Source organism: Mixophyes fleayi, chromosome 6 (assembly GCF_038048845.1).
Source record: "Mixophyes fleayi isolate aMixFle1 chromosome 6, aMixFle1.hap1, whole genome shotgun sequence".
Taxonomy (NCBI): Eukaryota; Metazoa; Chordata; class Amphibia; order Anura; family Limnodynastidae; genus Mixophyes; species Mixophyes fleayi.
The window spans coordinates 81437451-81461791 of record NC_134407.1 but is presented as its reverse complement, the minus strand read 5'-3'; the positions used below and the strand labels follow the sequence as shown (position 1 = coordinate 81461791).

The 24341-nt window shown below is 41.6% G+C and overlaps 1 protein-coding gene across 1 annotated transcript in view; it reads right to left on the bottom strand.

Moving 5' to 3' along the window:
• USP43 (ubiquitin specific peptidase 43) overlaps positions 1-24133 on the bottom strand; it is a 54839-nt gene extending 30706 nt beyond the window's left edge. The window contains exons 1-2 of the mRNA XM_075216959.1: positions 23291-24133; positions 5151-5288 (exon numbers count right to left, since the gene is read on the bottom strand). Coding sequence (XP_075073060.1) covers positions 5151-5288; positions 23291-23896 — 744 coding nt within the window. The 5' untranslated portion in view covers positions 23897-24133. The remainder of the gene's footprint in view (positions 1-5150; positions 5289-23290) is intronic.
• Positions 24134-24341: the final 208 nt, after the last annotated feature.

Here is a 24341-nt window from a genome sequence, read left to right as displayed (position 1 = left end):
GGCAGAATCTCAATTAGACTGATCCTATGCTGTAATCCCTGAGTGTGTGTGTGACAGTGTGTGTGAGCCAGGCTGCAGGGATTAGTGTGACACCGGGAACAGTGTCATCTACTGAGCTGGAAGCCCCCTATTCACTGGGGAAGACCTGGCATGTCTACACAGCACTATTCTGACAGTGAATGGAGCATGAAAACAAACTATGAATGGGAATACAGACTGATTTCACCACCGAGTCTGCTCTTTACTACACGCTGATGAAATGTCAGACCTTGTTTAATCCTTTAAGCTCAGGACAGACTATAGTGGTCCTTCTATATACCATTACCCATTCTAATACCACCCTAGCTTAGCACCAGGTATATTTTCTGCTAGTCATCAAAATATATTGATTCTATTAGATGTCACTGGGTCTCTATAATACCCCGACTGACAGTGAGCTAATGTTTTGGAACTCCAAAACAGGTGATTAAGATAGAGAAGATATTACATATCTGACAATCATGGGAGTCCATAAACAGATTTTAGGAAGCCTGACCCATGTATTAAGAATCTGTGATGTAAAAGACAGAGGCTGCAGCATAATTTCATGCCTTGAGGGCTGGTTATAGGTCAGAGTTTTTGGTTATGCAAAAATAATCTTGGGTATGAAACAAAAAATGCTAACTTAGATTAATTAGGGATCTCCAAAATCTCTGAATTGTTATACCACGTGATGCTTGTGGCTGTGCAGGGCTGCTGCAAGAATAGTGGGCCTGATTCATTAAGGATCTTAACTTAAGATACTTCTTATTTCAGTCTCCTGGACAAAACCATGTTACAATGCAAGGGGTGCAAATTAGTATTCTGTTTTGCACATAAGTTAAATACTGACTGTTTTTTCATGTAGCACACAAATATCAACTTTAAATTTCAGTGTACAAATAAGCTATCAAGTATGTGTGCTACATGAAAAAAGTCAGTATTTAACTTATGTGCAAAACAGAATACTATATTTGCACCACTTGCATTGTAACATGGTTTTGTCCAGGGGACTGAAATAAGAAGTTTCTTGTGTTATGATCCTTAATGAATCAGCCCAGTGTGTCTGCACAGAAGTTACATGTAAGTGTAATTTTAAAATTTGCTCTTCAGAGCTTGCAGTCTAAAAGCACCGTAGAGTAAATGTATACCTTTCACAATAAAGTGTTCTTTACTAAATGAATATGAAAACTTTTTCTTAGCACATCTTTCACTTATATATTTTCTCTTGCATACGGTCACGGTGCTGGCAGCTTCCAGGAAAGAACCACTTGGCTACGGTAGCTATCCGAAGCATACCAAGTCCAGCCAAGCCATTTAGTCCTGAGAGGACTGGTCGTGAGGAATGTACTGAAGTCAAAGGATTGGAGAAGGTAGAATCGTGATGTACAGTCAAACAAAACAAGTCGTCTTCAAAACCAAAATAAAATGTTGCTTCTGCAAAAGTTTGGTAGAACTGAGGGACTTTATAAAGGCTGAGCCTGAGATGATATACATTGTTGTGACTTGACTTTTTCACTGAAAGGGCTGATTGCAGATTACCTTACCCCAACATAACCCTCCCAACACACTATCACTCTCTCTCTCTAGCTCCAAATACACATAAGTACACATACACAGAGAGGAAATACTGATATCACACACACACACACCCATTATTTCTATTTTACCCATGCTTTCTGCATGCAAACATTTGCATACCTACAAACACAAACGAAACACTGAAGTTACATACACAAGAAAAGATCAATAAAACCCATTTGAACAGAATGGTGTAACACCTTACTGAATTTAAACTGGAAACTCACTTCTGAGAGTGGCTTAGTGCTATTGTATGATATTTGACCTGTTGAACTATATTGTATTATATCTACTGTATGTAAAGATTTATATGCTCTCAAAGTTATCTCTGTGAAGTAAAAGATTTTGTACTATGTATTTGCATGTTTAGGATAACAGAGAGAATGATTAAATGGTTTGTCTGTAGTAAAAAATACATTATGGTTATCTTGATAGATTTGTGTCCACATAGTGATTGACATGTAAAGGTGGCTTACTTGACAGATTTGCCTAGGGATGTGCGATACTTGGGTCACATGACTAGCTGTCACAGATTTCTAGTTGGGATGTATCACCCTAACACCTGGGACTCCCTGTCTATGGTTGTCGTGGTACAAGACGGATGTGTAGGAAGGTTGCATAGAAAGATGCCTCTTAAGAATAGATGAGATGTGAAGGGCAGCGTATTATTAGTCATGATGAAAATAGTAGAAAAAGCCACAATGACAACACCCAAATAATTAATGAGATTAGATATTAAATGGTCAGTGCATTTGCTTCATACTAGCTCCTCAGTATTAACATGTCCTTTTACACATGGTATAAGGACAGTTGAATACTATAAGAACAGACAATGACAGACACTTTAGCGAGTAAGGATCTGGTCTTTTTGCTAAAGTCATTCTATATTTTACAACAATCAACCAACATCAGTCTGCTCACTATAGTGTGCCTCATTGTCTGTTTCTATAGTTAACTCTACCAGGATCAGACAATGACAGACACGTCAGTGAGCAGACTGATCTTACGTGACACATGCCACCAGACAGACACGTGTTACTACCGGATCAGACCATGTCGTTACACATGTCCCTCACTACAAAACAGAATCTAAAGCATGAATACAGAGTGGAATAGAAGCAGGAGATGATATACAGTATAATGGAGAAGGATATGCCAGGTTTAATAACTCAGAAGTTATCAAAGCAGAATAATTGTGTGTAAGGCCGGCTCCCTGGTGAAAGGCCAGCTCCTTGAAAGAACACAACAGATCTTTAAATAATTTAAGCTATCTTTATAAGTGTTAACCATAACCTAGCCAGGCAGCGCCGTAGCGCATTCTTTGCACTGCAACCAAATCATAGAGCACAATAAAGGGTTAAGCAGCCTTTTGCATCTTTACTGCGAGGCTGTCTAACTAGCAGCCCCCAGAGGCTTGCTGACCGTTCACAACCTGATGGTGAACTCAACTTTTCATCTTGGTGCACAATTTGTTTTAAATAAAGGTTCAGTAGAGCAGCCTAAATTAATTTCAGACCACTCAGTGGAATAGTCCATATGTCTCATGTCTCTAATGTAGTTAAGGGGAGTTACCAGTTATGGTTCATTTAAAAAATTAAATTAGACTGACATTAATATCATACAAATAACAAGCATAACACCAGTGGTTTGCAATTGGATTGAGCTGTAAACAACTCATTTTCAAATTTCCGACCAACCTTTACCCTTGCTGGGACTTCTAGTTCTGGAGGCTGACGGAGCAAGCAGGGATTGCTGGTTGTAATAGTTCTACAACAGCTGTAAAGCTGGGACTTGTAGTTTCTCAAGAGGTATACATAGAGTACCACTAAATAAAGGGGCTTGTATAGATAACTGGGCCTTGTAGTTCCATAATAGTTTGAGAGCCACATAATAGCCAAGCCACCTCCGCATGCTTTAACTTTCCCGTTATGATTCATTTCTCTATAACACAAATAATGTGCCGGTAAAAATGTTGGCCATCATTTTATTTATGATTAATAAAAAAAACAAGAACATTATTTAGGGTTGCCACACATTGGTATCATGGCTACTCAGCTTCCTCTTGTGAATATTAAGCAGGGAAGACCTCTCCCCAGAAGTGTCTTTTCCAAACCAGTTTGACCTCTATTTCCCTGACTAAGTTTCTGCTAATTAGCAGATTTGGATGACTGGATTTGGTGGAGTCAATTAGGATGGATTCAGATCATCACAATGCATAATTAAAAGAGGATTAGGATTTGGTGATTCCATACATTGGAATGGGGGGGAAAAAATAGTGATTAAGAAATAGAATGAAGAGGAGGAATAGCAATTAACTGTTCCACTGCCAGAGGAGTGAAGCACTGTGATTCTCAGTTAATACTGTCAATTTCAGTATATCCCAGTTTGTATAACTAAGTTAAGTAAATTTAGAGCTAAGTAATTATTGAATCAATATTTAAGCTAGCTTTGGTGATACAAAGAGGTCCTGGAAATGTAAACGGTTAGCAGGACCTGAACACCATGGTCAGAAGCATGGTTACAGATCCAGCTTAGCTGTGAGTGGGTTAAATATACCATGAAGCAGAACTTCTTTGAAGTCAGTATTTGTGCATTTATTGTGATACCGCTCTCTGATTATCAGCCAGGGAAACAGCAGGAGGTATTAGGATCCTTCTGTCACAGGTTTATGGTGAATTGTACTGTGCAGTCTTTGATGTGTGACACGTCAGCTTGTGACACAGATGAAACAGTGACAGGCAAATATCATCTGCCTCTTCAAGGGCAGGTCTGGTGGGGCTAGGGATAAGCCGATGAGAAGGGGACCAAATAACCTGTGCTGAGCTCCTCAAGTCATGGACTATTTTACCTTCATATGACATCACAGCCCTCTCAAGCTACATATTTCCTTGATGTTTTTAAGCAGGACAAAAAAAAAAAGCTGATGCCTATTAGAAATACCACATGCTGACAAGACAAAAATAGGAGAGCCTTGTATTTAGGTAGGTATCTCTAATTTTGCTAGACATTTAAGAATACCCAAGTATTTCAATAAGCTGGGTTTGGCCTCATTTTTTGGTGCATAAGGACATACACCCGAGGTAAGTCTTTGCCTTTAATGGAAGACACTTAAAAATGGGGGGGAAATCATGTCACACGGATGTATTGTCCCAACTCCAATCTCAAAACATGAAATGTAGTATTTGGGGGTAACGTAGAAAATTGTAACAATAATTATGTTCTACGAAAATGAATGCAAACATTTCTGTAGGTGTCGCACATAGCTTTTAATTGCTGTAATAGAGTCTTTTTCAGTAGCGCCATGTATTTAACCTATAACTTTTTAGATTGGGTCCACTGGTAAAAAAATGCTGAATATTTTCAGCCAGCGTTTTCTGCCGAGTTTATCAGAGGGCAAACTTTGAGAGCAAATACACTCAAAAATTCAACTTTAACTTTTTTCAGCCACCTGAAAAGCTCTCTTCTGACATTACCCTTAGAAATATAACATAACAACATGACAGGAGGATGTGATGGTGAGCAGCACAGGAAATTATCCACAATGGACCAACCTTGGCTGAGGTCTTCGATGTCTGGGCAGAAGATGAGTTGAGGTCTTCATGGACTCTGTCCAACAGCCACAGGAGAAACTCTAAGGCATCATGCTGAGAATTCCCTCTAAACTGGGAGCCATATTTGGCTACAACATTCTGAAAGAGAGAAGAGCAATGGTCACTGATTAGGGCAAAGTATTACTACCACTATAACGAATAAATAGTATCTTCCTCGTCTCACTTGTAGCAGTTTTCAGCCAAATCATCGTTCCCCCAACTTGACTGAAACTGGTGACTGAAATACCCACCTTTTGCTGTGTTTTGGGCGTTATATATAGTGAAACCGTTAAATATACATTTCTGCTCAAAATATATTTTCAAATTACAGCCTTGTTACCCCAGCAGGTAAAGCAGTCGGGTTCTGATGTCTATGAAATGGTGCTTGGAACCCTGGAGAATGATGAAGATATAGACCACTCAGTGCAAGTGTACCAATAAAGCTTATTGAATGGCTGCCACCTTAAAACCCCAAAAAGTTAAACACCAGCATTAACATTTTACGCACCCAGATCTGTTGGGGACAGCCTCACAAGTCTCACATACATTTAACTTTAATACCACATCTTCTGGTTTGTGATTAAACTACCCTCTCAATAAACAGCAATTATTCATTTCTTCCCTGGATCGGCTCTACAGTATGATGTCACACTCTTCTACTCACTGACATATACTGTCCCGCTGCAAATCTCTGTGCCAGTGGTTAAATAGCTGCATGCTTGAAATGCCACAATGACAGGTCAGTAAAGGACAGCTAAGAATTGTAAATATAGATTCTGCATATCCCAACCCTCTGACTCATCTAAGCATACACACTTCTGATGAGGTCACAGCTCATCTAGCGATACTTTTATAATTATACTGAGAAACTCGTAGTACCTAATATTAATCTCACCCACATTAGCCAACAGCAACCTTTAGGAACAGTGTAGAATCTCAATAAAGTTGACATGCAATGGTCAGTCCCAAGGTAATGCTTCCCTATGTAGCAGTTAGTCTGCTGCTGTATACAGAATGCCAAATTACTCACAATCTGGAGCCTGGAAAAAAGGGGTGTATGGTGAAAGCCCTTCCTGACTGGATGAAGGTAGTACCATCCACAGGACACAGGCAGGGTTGCTATGTCAGCCATTTAAAAGCATTCATATATAAAATGGCTGCAGAGTAATTTGTTCATGCAGGCTACATGTCTAAGTATTTCAATTTCAGCCATACCAATAATTTCAGACATGTATAGTTAAAAATGACCGACCTGGTAATGCTACATGAGGAAGGGGTACCAATCGCAGAATGATTATTACAACAAAACTTATATCTGTAACCACAATTACACATTGCAAACACAACCTACACCAGTTTTTAGACACTCTGAACCAGTCTCCCTAATACTGGGTAAGGACCAGTGATCCTGGGTAAGGACCAGTGATAGGCATCCTGATATACATAACAACAGTGGTGGGATTCAAATAAATTAACAACCAGTTCCCTGCCCTAATGACCGTTTTAAGTACACAAAAAGATATACCGAAAGGTAGTTTAATATTTCATGCTTTTAATACTCAAATAAGAACAATAAAAGAGGTACACAAAACTAGATTGTTATAAGAAAGTGTTTTGTGCCATGCTGCCTTTGCCCCTCAAAACATACTGACATGCTGCCTTTGCTCCCCCTTCACACTGCGCCATGCTACCTATGCTCCCCCTTCACACTGCGCCATGCTACCTATGCTGCCCCTTCACACTGCGCCATGCTACCTATGCTCCCCCTTCACACTGCGCCATGCTACCTATGCTCCCCCTTCACACTGCGCCATGCTACCTATGCTCCCCCTTCACACTGCGCCATGCTACCTATGCTCCCCCTTCACACTGCGCCATGCTACCTATGCTCCCCCTTCACACTGCGCCATGCTACCTATGCTCCCCCTTCACACTGCGCCATGCTACCTATGCTGCCCCTTCACACTGCGCCATGCTACCTATGCTCCCCCTTCACACTGCACCATGCTACCTATGCTCCCCCTTCACACTGCGCCATGCTACCTATGCTCCCCCTTCACACTGCGCCATGCTACCTATGCTCCCCCTTCACACTGCGCCATGCTACCTATGCTCCCCCTTCACACTGCGCCATGCTACCTATGCTGCCCCTTCACACTGCGCCATGCTACCTATGCTGCCCCTTCACACTGCGCCATGCTACCTATGCTCCCCCTTCACACTGCACCATGCTACCTATGCTCCCCCTTCACACTGCGCCATGCTACCTATGCTCCCCCTTCACACTGCGCCATGCTACCTATGCTCCCCCTTCACACTGCGCCATGCTACCTATGCTCCCCCTTCACACTGCGCCATGCTACCTATGCTCCCCCTTCACACTGCACCATGCTACCTTTGCTCCCTCTCGCTTCCGTTCCTTCACTTACATTTTCTATAGGCTTCTTTCTTGTCTTTTGTGTTCTCTTCTTGCCGACTCCTCTCTGCGCCCCTCCTCAATGATGACGTCACGCCCGACATTCAGTGCGGACAGACCAGGCAGGAGGAGTGCCGGCGCCGGACAGGTTTTTTGTTTTTTTTCTTTTTTAAAGGGTCTGTTACCCCCACCAACGAAGATGGTGGACTCATTCTGTAGTCATAGGTTCGCCAAACCAAGTCTAAAATTAGGCATCGGTTCTGGCGAACTGGCCGAATCCCACCACTGCATCATGGGCCACATGAACAGCCCTCTAACCTTCAAAAGGGCCACACACATTACCCTTAAGCTCAATAAAAAGTTAAAACAATACATATAATATAAATAAAATATACACTGTAGATCTGTAATAACATATCAGCAGGCATTTTAAACAAGTGTTACCAGCTACAAAAACCAAATCTGACAATAAATCAGGAATTTGGGGGCCGCAGGTAAAGATTCAGAGGGGTGCCAACTACCCATCACTGATATTGACTGTTTGGGAGAAGAAACAGAGAGACTATTATGGCTGTCCAGACACAACAAGTGGCCTCTGACCTGAGCACTTCCTACTCATACATACTTCCTCCTCATTTTGTATAATTAACCTTCTGGATTAACCAGTTCCCTTAACTCAACCGCAAAGGCATCCCGAGACAGCTTCTGTGGCACAGTATCGGGGGGGAGAGTATTCAGCCAAACTAATGAAAATAACCACACTAGCCAATCATGTTGTGGCACAGAGAGCCTTTGTGTGAGGGAAACCAGTTTATCAGCCATCACATCATTATTACTCAGGAGCAGAGTGCAACACAATAACCCATGCCCTGCTGGATTATAATACTACACACATAAGAAACACTATCCCTCATGACACGTCTCACCTGTAATTATCAGTTTGCTTCACAATAATTTTGCAGTTACAATAACAAGGGATGAAATAATTAATATATTTTAGTAAAAAAAAACACCTTCAATAATAAATTAATTCAGCCTAAGTCTACAAGTAAGTATTTCTTCCTGGTGTGCTAACAGGACTGGTGCAGAAGGAATGTAAGAAAAATAAATATAATAAACATCATTTTTACTTACAACTTGCCCCATCCCCTACTGGCTACACACAGCCTATAAGCCTAGAAGAATGTCATCCTGGGCCTACATGACAGCCTGGGCTGAATGGCACCACAAGCAGGCCAAGTCTCAATTTATCATACTGGCCTATTTAGGTACTTGCAACAAGGCAGGACTGTTCGTGAGGCAAGAATTGGTTCCTATGCCTATGGCATTCAATAATTTCCCATGTAGGGGTGTGTTGAGTAGACAGGCAAGAATATACAAGGTGTGAAGTTACTATTTTATGGTGCATTTAGTTACAACGGCCAAGAGCAACACACACAAAAATTCTAAATATGTCCCTGGCCTGCAAGTTTTCACACAATGAGAAGCAAGGAGCATGTTGTTTTGAAATAGAAGCATTGATTTAAGCAAAATGATACAGAAAATAAGGTGCTGGTGTGAGGAGGACGGTTCCTATTAGATTGTAAGCTCTTGTAAGCAGAGCTGGATTAAGTGTGTGTGTGGGGGGGGGGGGGCAGGGAGCACTATAATTAAACTCATGAAGGAACATTTATTAATTAATTACAATCATCAAGGGGGGCACTATTATTAGGGGCTACTATCATTAATTAATTAAGATCATCAAGGGACGACTATTATTAATCTAATCAGAGTGGCACTACTATTAATTACAATCATTGAGGGGGCACTATTATTATATTAGATAATTATGGAACGCTATTATTTTAGGTAATTAGGGGGGCTTTATTATTGATCACAATCATCAAAGGGGTATTCTTAATAATTGTGATCATCAAGAGGGCACTATTATTAATTAAGATCATCAAGAGGGCGCTTTATTAATTGATCAAGGGGCCACACTTCATTTAGATCATCATGGGGCTGATAGTGTAGTACAGTGGTTCCCAAACTGTGCGCCTAGGCTCCCTGGGGTGCCTCGGCCATTTCACAGGGGTGCCTCAGCCAGGGCCAGTGGTAAGCAAGGTGGGGGACTACTTGGTAATTATTTTGGCTTAGGGGTGCCTTGAAAAAATGATGGCGACCCTAAAGGTGCCTTGAACTAAAAAAGGTTGGGATCCACTGGTGTTCAGAATCATCTCAAAATGTGGTAAGTAACTCTTCCTGAAGGATGACAAAATGCTCTTAAACTGGGTACACACTACAGGGTTTTTGTCCAATAATCGGCTCAATCAGCCGACATACGACCGGTAGAATATGCCTTTTCTATATATTAAAATAACAAAATACAATATAAAACTTATTCTTGAGTTCTCACGTGCTTATATCAACAGAAACATTTGACATATGAAGATAGTAGATACTGGTCACACTATAGTGAGCATTGCAAGGGCCTAACTATAAGTATGCACAGAAGGGACCCCCAAGCAGGCGAGGTTTGTCACCAACATAAACTGGTCTATTATAGCACATCCTACCAGCCAGATTTCCTGGCAAATGCTCCATGTCCAGCTATTCTCTGTATCTCTGATACAGCGCTCACCCGAGGTGATAGAGATACAGCCTTGTTCTCCGTGTCAATATCAATTGCTCACTTTATCCCTTGTGTTCCATTGATGATTGAGATAGTGACATCTCCATCCAGGGAAGGCCATGTCACCTTTTCAGGGAAGTATACTTCTAAATTCAAAATATGTTGCACACTATCCTTTCAACATTCAATTAGTAGATTGGTGATCCAGAAAATGTTTTCCTTTTTCCTCCTTATCATTATCTATTACAGCTCTGAACCCTATTCTTCATTTCATGGTGGTAAATTGCCATATAGTGCATACACTCGGAATGTCAGTGCATGGATGTGTATGTATCGTAATAAATAGTCAACTTACTGTACTGCACATATGTACACAGACTAGTTAGAAAGCCATATACATACTGTATGTATTATGAATTCATAGGCTGTATTTTCATTAATATTGGTTCGGTCAATTTGTACATCAAAGATGTCACCAATTTCTGGTAAACTGATAGGCTGCATTCTCTTTAGTATTAGTTCAGGCATTTTACCCCTTAGTGGTGTCACTGGTTTGCAATAAGTTGCTAGGCTGCATGTTCATTAATATCATTTCAGACAAGTTGTACCTTAGTGATATCACTAGTTTCTAATAAATTGATAAGCTGAATTCTCATGATCATTGGTTCAGCCGTTTTGCACCTCATCATTGTTACTTGTTCCCAGTAATTGAATTAATAGTAGTTCCACCACTTTGCGCCTTCGTTATATCACAGGGGTCCTTTAAATTGAGAGAATGCACCTTCAGTAATATTGGTTCAGCCATTTTGCACCTCAGTAATGTCACTGGTGTCTACTAAATTGATAGGTTGCATTTTCATAAATATTGGTTCAACCAATCTGTACTTTAGTGTTAGCACCATACTGCCCCACACTGGTCATCTCCCCTCTGGAACACAACTTTCGGCCTGTTGCAGTGTGTGTGGGGGAGGCGATTCTCTGTGAATCACGTCACCAAGCTCCGTCCATTTCACTAAAGAAGTGAGCAGGATGCGGCAGGTTGTACTGCTATCCCAGGACTCCGAAATTCTACCGGAAATTCGGGAGTCTGCCGGACATTCCAGGAGAGTAGGTAACTATGATCACAGGTGTCTAGTAAACCAAAGGCTGCATTCTCATGGATATTGTTTCAGCCAATTAGTGCCTTCGTGATATCACAGGTTTCTAGATGTATTTTCAGTGGTTTCTAGTAAATGGATAAGCTGCATTCTCATGAATATTAGTTTAGCTTTTTTGTACCTCAGTGATGTCTTAGGTTCCCAGTAAATTGATAGTCTACATTGTATTTAATATTGGTTCAGCCATTTTTCATACATCCCAACTGTCCCAATTTCCTTGGGAAAGTCCCAAATTAAAAAGCCTGTCCCACTGTTCAGTGGACAAAAAACAAACAAACAACTATCTGGACTCACAGGAAGTTGGTGAGCAGGTGCCGCACACATTAGAGGCAGGTGTCTTTTCTGGTGCCTGGGGCAATTGAAGGGTTTTTGGGTTTTTTTAGGGAAAGGGAAGCGGCAATGGGGACGTCCTAATGCTTCCGAAGTGATGGACATGTCCTTTTAGGAGGAGTCTTCGCTGTGTCTCATCTTAGAGATTTGAAAAGTTAGGAGGTATGCATTTTGAAATTCGGTACCACCATGACGCTGGTTTGTAATAAATTTATAGGATGTATCATGAAAATTGATTCAGCCAATTTGTGCCTTAGTGATAGGCACATATGCACCTATGCCCCACTACGTTGCTGGTTTCTAGCATACATGCCAACTTTCAAAACTTCTCCCCCAGAAGAGAAGTCATGTGTCAGCAGGTAGTAGGGGTCATGGTGACATTGTTGCGTCACCATAGCCCTGCCCCCACTATAAAATGCCAAAATTCACGGCATTGAATGGCAGAGGGGGGGGGGCTTAATCGCGTCATTAAGCCCAACCCCTGCCATTCAATGCTGTGAATTTTGGTGAATCCGGGAAGTTTGCCTACTTTTCCCAGGAGTCCAGCAGGACTCCCCGAAATTCAGGAGCCTCCTGGGGATTCCAGGAGAGTAGGCAAGTATGGTTTCTAGTAAACTGATAGGCTGAATCTTCATTAATATTGTTTTAGCCAATTTGCACCTCAGTATAGCAACTTATTCCCAGTAAATTGTTAGGATGCATTCTCATCAGTATTGGTTTAGCTATTGGCGCCTCACTATTGAATGATTATATAAGAAAATGAACAAGGTGGAATAAAATGAACATGTTCTATTATGCATAATTTATGACCTATTAGTGTAAGGGATAACTATACTGTCAGGGACAGGTGCACAGAGAAGCACAGGGTGTGATAGGGACAGGCGTGTTACACATGAGTGATAGACGTACACATTGTGCCTGGTGTAGTAGAAGGAGGTATTGTCTTCCTCCATGACCTCGGGGCTGACTTGATTCCCATAATGCAGGAGCAGCATACACTGGAACTACACAACTGCTCAATTATGGAGTCCGACATGAAGTGCACTCACATCCTACGGCTGCGAGTGCTCATTCATATACACGAACTTGGAATATAGGTACAAATGCACAAGAACAGACGTTTGCACTATACGCCATTTGGTGACGCATATTAATGCATTCCCCATGCATTTCTCCTAAGCTAGGCTTTTACCAATCCATAGTACCGGCAGCATATGCTAATGCATGAGGAATAGGTCATGCCACATTGTAAAGTGTTTCTATGCAGTGCTGGAAACAGTATGTGACAGAGATGTGAACAAGCGATCAGGCACATGCAACTAGTGTGCGGGAACTCATGGCATTTTCCATGCATCAGTCTAATACGTGTCTATAAAATATTAAAGGGTTATTTAATAACATGGGTTTAAAAAAATACATTAACTAACCTATAACAGCTTTAACCAGAGTAGTGCAAGTTAGACAAATGAATGCAAATTTCTGATTAGTTGCAATGGTTTACAATACATATATGTTAGTGTATGCAATTAAATAACCCAATGAGCGGAATATTCATGTGAATGTAACATCAGGTAAATACCATCAACAAGGACTAAATTGATGACCATGATGACTATATAGAGCAGTCATTGCCAACAGGTGGTTGGAGGATGCATATAGAGTTTCCAGCGTGTTACATTCAAACAGCATGTGAAAGTTTTATTTATGACTGAGATACTACCAAATACACATTGAAATTGCTAATGTATCCTAACACTTTGATGGACCACATGAGGCAAATCTCCTAATCCATTTTAACTTTCTTCCAATCCAAATTTCTATACCCGCTCTCACTCCCTGTGTATATCCCAGGGTGGCTCTTTTCCAAAATTACTAAACACGTGTCCTCTCTGGTCTGGGGTGTAAAGCGGGCAAGAATCAGGTTAATCTCTCTATATCTTTCCAATGCTTCAGGGGGTCAAGCCCTCCCAAACTTCAGATTTTACCATGTGGCCACGCAGCTGGCGCACCTGCAAGGGTGGAGTAGGGACTACCAGCTGACTTGGTAGGCTTCTTGGCCGATGGACAGGGATAAGTAGGACCCCCATTCAGGCTCTACTGGGCACCCAGGTTTCTATGGCTGTCCCGCCACTGCTTAGACAGGCCTTGTTAATCTGGAACATGATGCAGGGGGCGCTGGATGCACGTGAGTGGATCCTGACACCCCAATTTGGGTTAATTCTTCCCTACTGGAGCTATTTAAGATACAGCAGCTTCCCCGCTGGTGTGTTATGGGTATCACTTCCTTTGGCCAACTGTACTTAAATGGCACCTTTAAATCATTCACCCAGTTGCAGTTGGACTTCCCCCTCCCAAACTATCTATTCTACAGTGTCGTGAACATAGAGAACTTACAGTTACTTATAAGAGTTAACCCATTCCATAATTGTGGGGAATAAGGCCTAAATCATAACTGCAGTGTAAATATGGTATATTAATTGAATCCATTGAGCTACTAAGAAGTGTAAAATATGAAGTCAAAAGTGTGTATTCAGGGACTCTGCACATCCCAATGTGAGAAGATAGCAGTGTCACCTGTGGCAGCTTCAAAGAGCCCCTGTTGTGAGCTATATCCTGACAAGTTAGTTTTTGGCCACTGGAATAGACTTTTAGGAACCGGTCAGCAGGGTGTCTGGCTCAAAGCAGCCATGTGCTGACTTGGCTATAATTTTATATCGACAAAAGAAGTCAGTTTTAAAATATGCCACTTAAAATCAATAAAAGTAGTGATAGTAGCTCATATATCAAATTAAGAATTCTGACCCACAGAGAAGTTAAGGAAATGAGTATAAGCTCTACGAATACACTGTATTTAGGCGTGTTTGGTATCAAAAGATGAACAAATTCATAGGGAATTTATTAATAATAAAATTGGGTCTGTGTGAAGCAACACAGAAAAGTTAGGTCACGTAGTAGAATTGGGTAGTAAATCAGACAACATGCAAACAGTGATTGAAAAAAGTATCACAGACCACAACACCCAGGAGGTGGGAAGGTGTAAAGGGGTCTTTAAAAAGCTGAGATCAGTTACACCAAATTGTCAGCTTCTTGGGGACCAATCTAATTGAAGGACTGTCCATCTTTTCTGCCTACCCCAGGCATACAGATTGTTATATGTAAGTGATGCTCTGTACTTTCCTCCCATTTGTTTTTATAACTATTTGCAATTTTGTATGTCAAATCTTTATCGAATTGTTTTTTATTATCTGTAAGCATTGTACTTTTTGTATATTAAATTTAAAATGTAATAGTTCATGTCCTTATTGCTCTAAACGACCATTGCCTGTTTAGAAAAGAGATTGCTTGGATGGATTAACTCTTTAGAAACCAGTGTGTGATGGGTTAACTGTTTAGCTACCAGAACACAGAGTGTGCGCAATTAGGTGATTAAGTCATAGGCTTGCTACGGGCCTTATACATAGCTGGTGGCAGTTGCGAGAGGTGTGAAGCGTGCATATATGTTGGGAAAGGGACCACCGAAATCTGCAGCCTTAGAGGAAGAGGTGAGTGTGCGGGATAGGCTGGAGTCCTGTGTGTTCCCTTACAGTAATCTTCCTGTTGGAGTATATGACAAGATATCTAATCAGGAAGTAGCTAGAGGGGCATATCCATGACCTACAGCTAATTACGGCGCTCTCTGGCTGCTCAGTTTAGTTGTCTTCATGTTACCTTTAGCCCGGCCCATCTTCGATCGCTCCTTCGATAACTAGGCTCCGTTAATACCATTTCTATGCTAATGTCCTTTCCCTTCTTGATGCCGATGATCTGCGTAGACTGAGAATGGGATGGGAGATGGATTTAGGTCCCTTAGATGAGGAAGACTGGAGCTATATGTTGGACAGTGCTAGGGAGGCCACCTCCTGGACCAGATACAGACAAGTGCAGCTGTATATATATTGCATGGAGTACAGTACTCCCCGAGCAGCCTGCCTCGGATGGGTGGTAGAAATGACTCAGTTTGCTAATTTCTGGCATCTGTTTTGGAGCTGTCCTGTGGTTGGGGACTTCTTGTCAGTGGGGTGCATACCCGACACAGGTATCACTGTCCCAATACTGTTCCCCAGGACCTTTGTCTTTGCTAAACAGAAACTTGAAGTAGTGGATACTTAGGTGATATAGACAAGAGATGGTCCTAAATGTAATGCTTTCAAACAGTTTTGTGAATCCTTCTCCATTTCTCCTGCAACATCCACTGCCCTATTCACTAAATACCCTGTGCACGTCACTAGACTTTTTTCCCCAAGTAGGGAAACTATAAATAGTCACATTAGATTCCTACAGGTCTCCCCTATTTATAGTACTAAATAGACTATGTAAACTGGATCTAGAAGTTACTACACATGATTGAGCTCCCCCCTGCTTCTCACCAACCTTCCCTCCTTTTAGAGCTCAACCACATATTGAGCTCTGGTACGCTGTCCGTATAGACCAGTATAACTTTGCTCACATCATGCACAATGCACTGAACATAGAGCAGTCGTCTGAATCATTGATCCCCTTTCCAGCCCACCTTCTCAATTCACACTTGAATGTATGTTAATGCATATGTACCACAGTCATTTTGGAAGTTAAAATGGGCAAGGCTTCAGTGGAAATGGGTGTTGTATAGGCTAATCACCAAGTGGTTTGGTTGGATGGGGAGCATTGCCTAATTTTCCAGTAGGGAGGGTTGCAAATGAGGGATATGTTAAAGTGAAACGCGCCATTAACACTGCATATTTCATAGAAAAAAAATCTAGTAGATGATTGCGTATTTATACTATTAGATGTGGAAACTACATAATTATTAATTTTCATGGGCAGCATAGTGGCTAAGTGATTAGCACTTCTGCCTTACAGCACTGGGGTCATGAGTTCAATTCCTGACCATGGCCTTATCTGTGAGGAGTTTGTATGTTCTCCCTGTGTTTGCATGGGTTTCCTCCGGGTGCCCCAGTTTCCTCCCACACACCAAAAAACAGACTGGTAGGTTAATTGGCTTCTAACAAATTAACCATAGTCTGTGTGTATGTTAAGGAATTTAGACTGTAAGCCCCAATGGGGTAGGGACTGATGCAAGTGAGTTCTCTGTACAGCGCTGCGGAATTAGTGGTTCTAAATAAACGGTGATGTTTATGATTTTTCTGTAGTTGGCCCTTTAAGAAGTTTTACTGGATAACTTTGCAAACCTCACTGGCCTGATGCTAAATAGTGTAGTATTACCCGTTTTATTGCTACCTACCTATTGTTTTTATTACAAACTAAAATTAGATGGATTATTTTTACCGTTTTACTGTTTTTTATGTCCCTGACCTCCTCCATATCACTTAAGTCACCCCACCTTCCTGTAGGAAATCTCCTAGCACAGATCCCTGCATTGTTTGCTCCACAGTTCTTAATTGCCCTATAGCTAGGAAACTTGGTTCAAAGGTGTATGTCACCATGAGAGCAGTCATAAATAAAGCTGCCGAGTGTCAATGGGCTGGGAACGGCTGCTAAATAAATATGTGCACAATGCAGACAGACCTGTTTGTGTGTCTACCTGCAGCAGGAGGCTAATATATGATCTTCTAAATATTTATTCTATTAGAGCAGTAGCAGACTGGTAATACTACCTACACAGAGGTATGAGTGGATATCCCTGATGTAATATACCTGGTGGCAGATATCACCTGACCAGAAACAACATTTGATTGCAATTTCTAAGGACACTTTGCTGATAATAGATCACTGCACCTCCCACAAGTACATGAACAACTGTCATAATACGGTATAAGTGTATTTGTAATATACAGTCCCCGTCCTTCAAAAGAGACACTTTACAACATGTAAAATAAGATAGCAATTATATAATCCTGCATTCGGATCAAGAGACAAGGTAATCTACTCATACCTACAGAATGAGCACTACAGCTAGCATACAAAATAAGAGAAGTGGTACTACATGCAATATATATATATATATATATTACACACACATATACATACACAGACCATCCTTGCCAACTTGTGGCAAGTATGGTCCGGGAGCCTGACGGGAAATGTGGGCGTGCAGGGGGCGGGGCCACCCCCACAACGTAATGACGCAAAACGGTGAATCGCTGCGTTTTGGACCTAAATCTGGTGAAGTGGGCAGATCCGGGAGATTGCCACACTCTCCCAGGAGTCCGTGAGACTCACGTTAAATGCGGGAGAGTTGGCAAGTATGACACAGGCACATATACACACACACACACACACACATATATACATCTGCTTGTTGGTTAATATCTTTCACAGTTCTCAAGTTAAAGCTGACAAATCTTACATGGTTATTTAATATTGTAAAAGTATCCTATTAGACCACAGACCGACAATGCGAAAGAGCGACAAATATTGAAAACATTATTTTTTGGTTGTAAACAATTGTTTGACTGCTGGAAGGAAGCCTCGCCACAACACGACATAACGATAGGGCGACAAAGCAAGAAATCTCACGACAGATGCATTTTTTAAGTGTATAATGTTAAAATAAATCATAGTCGCATTAAATTGAATTTAATTTTACTGGAATCAAATTTTGTTTAGTTAAAATTGTATTTTATTTCTCTAATCAGAGCTTTTGTATATTTTCTAAATAGCATTTTGGTCTATTTACCAAATAATTTGCTAACATATAAGAATTGCTACACATTACAAAATCGGACTCACGCAACGCCGGGTGACCTTGCTTGTAGAGAATAAGGACAGATACAACTAAACAAACAACAAGATATATGGAATTATGTCCATAAGTAAAAGAATAGATAAACAAACAAACAAGAGAATTGGTAACCTGTATTCCAAGCACAGGTACTGAGAATTACAATCAGCATGCACAACAAAAGAAGTGATGCTCAGGGGCGCTCGCAGGATTTTTGGGGGGGGGGGGGGGGGGGGTTCCCCCCCATCCCCAAAAAAACCCCCAAAAAACCCGAGAGCTGCTGCAGCTCCGTTTCGGCAGCACTGTACTATACAGCAGCGGTGCTGTATACAATACAGCACCGCCGCGGAAGCTTCTTTGACAGCGCCGTGGCTGCTGTATAGTACAGTGCCGCTATGTGGGGCACATCTTTAGCGGAGGGGAGGAGTGCGTGCCCCCCTGATGCTCTACTCTTACATGCATACAATGTTTGCACTGGTTGCTTGTTTCTGCCAGGATAATTTAAAAAATATTTAGCCCTTAACGGTGCTGTACCTATCTATTTATCAACCTGTCTCCTTATTACATCCTCCCTATGCTCTTCATTCTGCCACAGACGTGCACCTCTCATTAACCTGTACCAATATCTTCTACCTTCAATCCCATAGAACGTCCTCCCCAGTCCTATCAAACTGTCCCCTAACCTTTAAAGCAGTTCCTGAAAACGTACCTGTTCAAGGCGCCTTAACACAATTGTTAGAAACTCTCTTTTATAGCTAAAAGCCATTTCAATTCATTGCCAACATACCGCTCGTCTTTATATTCCTCTAACGCGATCACTAAAGCACTTTTAGTGAACAGGATACCACCCAACTTTCCCACCGGAAAAAGCTGTCCTCAAATGGGAGTAGTTCCGCCTGAATGGGGACAGTTGGGAGGTGGCCAGTACACTCGGAACTCCTAAGGAATTGTCAATCTCACATCACTATACGTTGATATGCAAGATATGGCTGACCCATTGCTTAGCTTATTCAGTTGTGCCCCTTGTATCAATTCCCATACTCAGGGCCGGTGCTAGCATGTCTGGTGCCCCCCTGCAAAAAATAAATTTGCGCCCTCCTCTTCTACAAATTATTTGTTCATTCACTAATGCTTTTCTACTTTTAATACAAATCATATTATAAACTTTCATAAAGAGAGTAATACAAATAAGTACATTAAACAGCGTACATTTATTGTTCTATGAATAATCTAAATGAATATGTATTCTTTGCAATAAAAGTTACATTTTTAGCAAATTAATTTGGTTATAGTATAGATGAGAAAAAAAATGCCCCCTTCATCACACTGTGACCTCCTTTGTCACACTGCGCCCCCTCCTTCATTATCACGCTGTTTCCCCCCCCCCCCCCTCTGCATTTTCACGCTGTCCCCTCTGTTTTTACTTACCTGTCTATGGTCTTTTCCCCTTCTGTCTCCGTATCTTCAGCACCCTCCTCTGTGTGGCTCCTCACTGAGTGTGTCGGGCGTGATGACGTCACTCCCGATACTGTCAGTGAGCAGGGAGCACAGAGGAGGGCGCCGGGGGGGGAGCTGTCAGTGACTGTTTTTTTTTCTTTTATGTAGCAGTGCCAGTGGACAGCGGGAAAGGCAGGCGGGAGAAGCGGCTCTCTGGCATACCGTCCCCCCACCTTGCTTACCCCACTTACCGCGTTCCGCCGGCTCTGTCTTCCAATAAGATTATAAACTCTTGTGGGCAGGGCCCGCACTACTTTCGTCTCATGTTGCTTCCTGTACTGTAACTCATGTTTATTTTATCTCCCCATTGTAAAGTGTGGTGGAAAATGTTTGTTCTTTATAAATAAAACAACAATATTCATGCAGATTAGAGTACAGCCAGAATACAGAACAATAGATGTAGTACTGTGTCCATGCATAAAGAATAATACAAAAAACAACAACAATTAAAACAGGCAGACAGAATAATAGCATCTGTACTATGTCTATGTATAGAGAATAAGAAAAGATACTGAGAATTACAGCCAGTATACAGAACAGAATTGTTACTTTATCCATACATACAGAACAGAACTGAGAAATACAGCCAGCAGATGGGACAAGAGAAGTGGTAATGTGTCCTGCCATATAGAATAAGAACAGATACTGAGAATTAGAGCCAGTACAAGGTTCAAATTCAAGTGTAAGTGCTGAAAATCTACTACATCATGATATATTACACGCCTGGCTCCTTGTGACATTACCTGGTCTCTCCATCTACAGGGGAAACTGTTGATTGTGTAACATGAGAGTTTTACAGACATTGGCCGCTCATCATCACAAATTGGTTATGACTTGCAATGGGTAATGAGTAAAATGTAAGTTTTGCAATTACTCATAATTTAGGGTAACTGGATAAGCTGGAATTAAGAGGTAGCCCCTTTACATACCATCAAAGTTAAGCAGCCGTGTAAACTATGGTGTCATATCTATGATTATTGGTGCTCAGATCACATACCTTCCAGCATGACACAGTTTAGAATGCTCTACTCCTGTTTGCACCAATAATTTCCCAATGTAATACCCCAACTGAACGAAAACAAATGTTAAAAACACATTTGACAATAACTATAAAATTCGGGCCAAGTTTAATTAATTTGAAAAATAAGTGCGGGAACCTGGAGATCTAATGGATCATGTTGGGAATGATGCGATTAGTCGCACTAAGGATTTTGGAGAAAATGGTAGTATAAAACCAAATATAGGTCTCTGCTGTGACCAGCTATTGTAAACTTGACCAACGCATGCGCCTCTTTCTGACACAATGGTCATGTTGGCCATGCATGGACCCTTCCCGTCACTCAGGCCTAGCTTAGAGTCAGGATCTGCTTCCAATATAACAAGACACTTTGGTGACCAAACTCGGCAGATTATGGCAATTGGTGGCAACTTTATGGAAATGTCACAAAATAATTTGATGAATTGAATTCATAGGTAGATATTATTCCAAGTTGCCGACACCATCGGTGTCTTGCCAATTTAAGATAAGAGAACTTGGTTCTCTTCATGGACATCAATCCCACATGGAACCTATGGTTACAGAACTGTCCAAAATATTTCCTGTAATTGCTGTGGTGATCACACAATATATTGCGTCTGTAGCCTACTCCTTACATTGGCAATTCTATAAGCAATTTGATTTTACCCCAATGAGTTAATATGCAGTGAATGCAAGTAATTATAGCAAGCTGCATCCAAAAAAATGCCTTCATGGTGCTACCATCCCCGACTGCAAGTGCAAATGGGTACAGGGTCATTGGAACCAATAGGTTCCATTCATTTACATGTGTTAAAAAATGTACGTAAAAGCATGGTTTTTGATCCCAGTGGGTAAGGTGTCTTACATCTGTTTTGAAGCAGCAAATATGTGTTCTCAATTATTAATGAATTTGATAATTAAGTGACACAGAGACTTGCTTTGCACAAAATATGTGCAAAGCAAGTTCACCCACACATCACCGTAGTGTCTGATAACACCTGTGTTATAGGCTATTATAGTTCATTCTTGGGTTTTCATATTCTATTCCAATCAATGTGGAGTACAGTGTGTTATCAGTTCCTTATATACTGTATGCATAATTTTGCAGGGGGGGGGGGGTAAGTATATACTGACCATTTCTTTAATAACAGTTGCAGTGACTTATTCCCAAACAGGCGCATACCTGTATATAGATGTGCGCACGTACACAAGAGGAAATACACAGGTATTCGCAGTGATGAGGGTAACAGACCTATTGATAAAATTGCTAAAGGAGGTTAGCATGACACAGGGAGAGACACCAATCTTCTCCAGCAGCAAAGGAGTTAAGCGTGTCTGCCTAGGTACACTGTGCAGCCACTACAAATCACCACACACAGCAGCACAGCCTGGAAAATCCTCTCACAGCTGAAAAAAGGATCCTCTCTGGGGATACAAACGCTTTTAAATTAATTGTACACAGCATGTATCAATTGGATAAGTTCCTTGGTTTGACTTTATGTTGACACCTAAGATCAAGTCACCTTGGCACTGATTACAAAGCAATTCCGGGGCCAGGCCAAATGTGACTGAGGTGCTTAGAAAATGTATTATCACTTGAAGTGTCATACACATGTCAGGTACTGGAAATGACAAATGCTCAGGACTAGGCCTCACCAACTGTACTCTAATTCAAATATTGTAATAATAATTTGACTGCTGTCCTATATCCAGGTAAAACAAAATGTTCTTCCCCTAGCTATGTAAACAGGATTTGTCAGTAAATTTACTGTCAGTAAAAATATAGTGATATGGTTTATCTTTCAGTTAGAAGAAAGAAGATATCAGTAAAAATGTACCATCTTCATGACACTAATTTAATGCATATGTATAATCAAGTTTATATCACTGAACCCTTGTGGTCCCATGTAATAACTTCTCTGATCCCCTTTCAGCTTTTTAAATTACTATTTTCATTTTGTTAATAATCAGTATAACATAATATATCTGTAGGTAAATTGTAATAAAATTTTAACTGAAAATCTTTATAAGAGATGGCAATCCTGCTCTCAGCTAAATGTCTATAGCTTGGTTAACTAAACTTTAACTGACTGCTTTGAAAGTGCTAATAGCTATGTAAGACATGAGAGAAACTGGTACTGTGACAGTGTAAGGGCCATGAATGGTATAATATGTGACCTCATCACGGTGTAGATTATAACGTTATTATACCTACAGCAGATGTACGGAGGGTGGCATTTCCAGTTTCATATATAAGCACACTGACATACATTATACAGCTCTAAATATTATTATATATAAGTCCTAAACAATGGATTGGCAAATAAGGTGTTAACACGTCTAGCTGAGCGTAAGTGAAATACGGCACTCACCTTAAACTCCACAGAGAGCTGAGGAGTGTACTCCAAGGTCCAGAGACCCCTGACCAGGGATGCCAACCTCTCAGTGACCTCTCCCCTGCCGGCAGCAGCCAAGGTCTCTTCCGCTGACTCCCTCTGCACAACTTCATTTCCCTTAGTCCTGCTCAGCTCTGCCCTATACTGCTCCATGCCCAGGTACTCAGCCAGCAGGTCCGTGTTACTCAAGCACTGGACTACAGCATTCATAAAACAGGTATTTCCGTGGTTCTTCAGCCCCTGGACCCCAGGAACCTTGTCATCTGAGCTCCAGGAGGACCTCTCCTGACACCTGGCCGACACCTGAGCCTTACCCAGGTTGTTGTTGCTGTCACCTCCTTGGACAACCCTATAATCCTCCTGTGTGGACCCATTCCTATCTCCAGGGTGGGCTTTCCGCTTGAAGCCCCCATCATCGTCTTCCAAGTCCAGATTGCCCCTCTCTCCATCTCCCAGGTGGGACAAACTGCTCAAAGTTCTCATTATCCTCTGCATGAAATGTCCCACAGACTTCAGGGACCTGCTCCTAAAGAGCTTTTTGGAACCCTGGGTCTTCTCTTTCGGAGGCTTCGGTTCCTCCATGTCTTCACCTGGATCTGCAGTCTCTGCTCTACCTGCTGGGCTGAGCACAGCTCTTTTCCTGGTGTAAATTGACCAGGAAGAAGGAAGGGTTTGGGATGGCTATTCAAAGCCTCCCTTACAAATCCAGCCTCCCCATGTCAGCGGGGGGTGTCCCCATCACCCCGAAAACGTCAGGCACATCCTACCTAGCAGGGAGAGGTGTGTGTCCCATTCTACCCCTGTGCTCAGTAGTATCAAATCTCCTGGCTGCTGTGTGTGTGTATTTCTGCTGGCTGTGGAGCTCCGCCTCCAGTCTCTGAATCTTATTATCCTTGGTTTACTTTCAAAGAAGACAAGGGAAGGGGAGAGAATAGACACACAGACAGGTTTGTGCATGGGGTGGGGGGAGAGGCTCTGCTGGAAAGCAGTGCATAAGGCAGCTGACAAATTCCATACACACTGTGTC